Below are 1,490 nucleotides of genomic sequence, written 5' to 3'. Positions count from 1 at the left end.
GACTCAGAAGCTCAGCTCCCTCTCCCAACAGTGATTCAACTTTTCAGCCTACTTTTCCCCAAAGGCAGTACCTCAAAAGCTCAACTTACCCTAATTCCCTTATCAGCATTAACTCAGCATCTCAGCTCTCAGTCCTCCTCCTCCCAGTAGTAAGTTTTCTCATTGTGCTGCTCCTCCCAGTGGTAGGTGACCATTTATTCTCTTAGCAGCTCAGCTCCCCACTCAGTAACTTAGAATGTCCCTTTACTCACAGAAGTAAAAAGGGTGGAAGGCTGCTAAGTCACGGCTGAGAGGGGGAGCAGGGTGAGGTGAGTTTATATAACTATTCCTTACTTATCGAATTTCTATGATTTAGTTTTGCTGGGTTTTATGTGATAAAGTATTAGAAGTATCTCTGGAGTACCGCAGACTGAGAACCTGTAATGTAGAATACACTGACACGCTTTGTACTATTTGCAGGATGGCCTGGTCAAGGCAAACATGGAGAAGCTGACATTCTATGCCCTGTCAGCCCCGGAGAAGTTGGATCGGATCGGTGCTTACTTATCTGATCGGCTGAGCAGAGATGTGGCCAGACACCGCTATAAGTAAGTCTATATAGACAGATACATCTACATATCAATACATTGACTGCATGAGGATGTGACTTCAGATTCTGCCATCCATAATTCAGAGTCACTGGTCAGGAACATGCAAAGAAATACCGATTTCTGACATTTCCCTGACTTTCATTGCTTCTGTGACCTGTAGGCAATGAAAGCTGAAATTGTTACATTTTTAGAAGGTAGTAAGAAATGGCAGCCCTAACTTATGTGTCATATGGCAGCACAACGGCTCAGTGGTTAGCACTCTGACCTTCACAGTGCTGGGTTTCAGGTTTGAATCTGGGCCAGGACACTATCTGCATGGAGTTTGCAGTTTCTTCCCGTGTTTGCATGGTTTCCTCCAGGCACTCCGGTTTCCTCCCACATTCCAAAAACATGCAGTTAGGTTATTAGGCTTCCTCCCAAAATTGTCCCTAAACTGTGATCATGACATATGACTATGGTAGGGACTTTAGATTGTGAACTCTTTTGAGGGAAGCTAGTCACATGACTTTGGGCATTGTACAGCGCTGCCTAATATGTCAGCGCTCTATAGAAACTGGATGATAATATTAATATAACCACATCTTCAGTATATTAAATCTTTGTTCTATGAATATTCATCTCCTGATCCTCTTCTGCTAACAGTCACCCACTATATGCCTGCAGAAGTACAAAAGAATGAATCTTCAATCTCTGAAACTAAAAATCACCTTTGTATTTCTAGTCTGAAGGTAACAAGGATCTCTTGGTGGTTATACATGTAGATAAATGACAACTCTGCTGCAGTCAAATCAAAATCAGCGCCTATATTCTCCCCTATTGGACTCCAGGGCCCTCATCTTTCTTTACCCAATGAACAGTGCAGCAAAAAAGCTGTAAAATGACATTTAAAGCAAAACTAAT

The 1,490-nt window shown here is 42.5% G+C and overlaps 1 protein-coding gene across 1 annotated transcript in view; it reads left to right on the top strand.

Annotated features, from left to right (window-relative positions):
- EFR3B (EFR3 homolog B) overlaps positions 1–1,490 on the top strand; it is a 43,367-nt gene that overhangs the window by 4,443 nt on the left and 37,434 nt on the right. Inside the window, exon 2 of the mRNA XM_072409002.1 lies at positions 460–587. Within this exon, the coding sequence (XP_072265103.1) occupies positions 481–587 (107 nt within the window). The 5' untranslated portion in view covers positions 460–480. The remainder of the gene's footprint in view (positions 1–459; positions 588–1,490) is intronic.

This window comes from Pyxicephalus adspersus, chromosome 4, assembly GCF_032062135.1.
Source record: "Pyxicephalus adspersus chromosome 4, UCB_Pads_2.0, whole genome shotgun sequence".
Classification (NCBI taxonomy): domain Eukaryota; kingdom Metazoa; phylum Chordata; class Amphibia; order Anura; family Pyxicephalidae; genus Pyxicephalus; species Pyxicephalus adspersus.
Note: the sequence above shows the minus strand (reverse complement) of the source record. Positions and strands in the feature narration are given on the sequence as shown.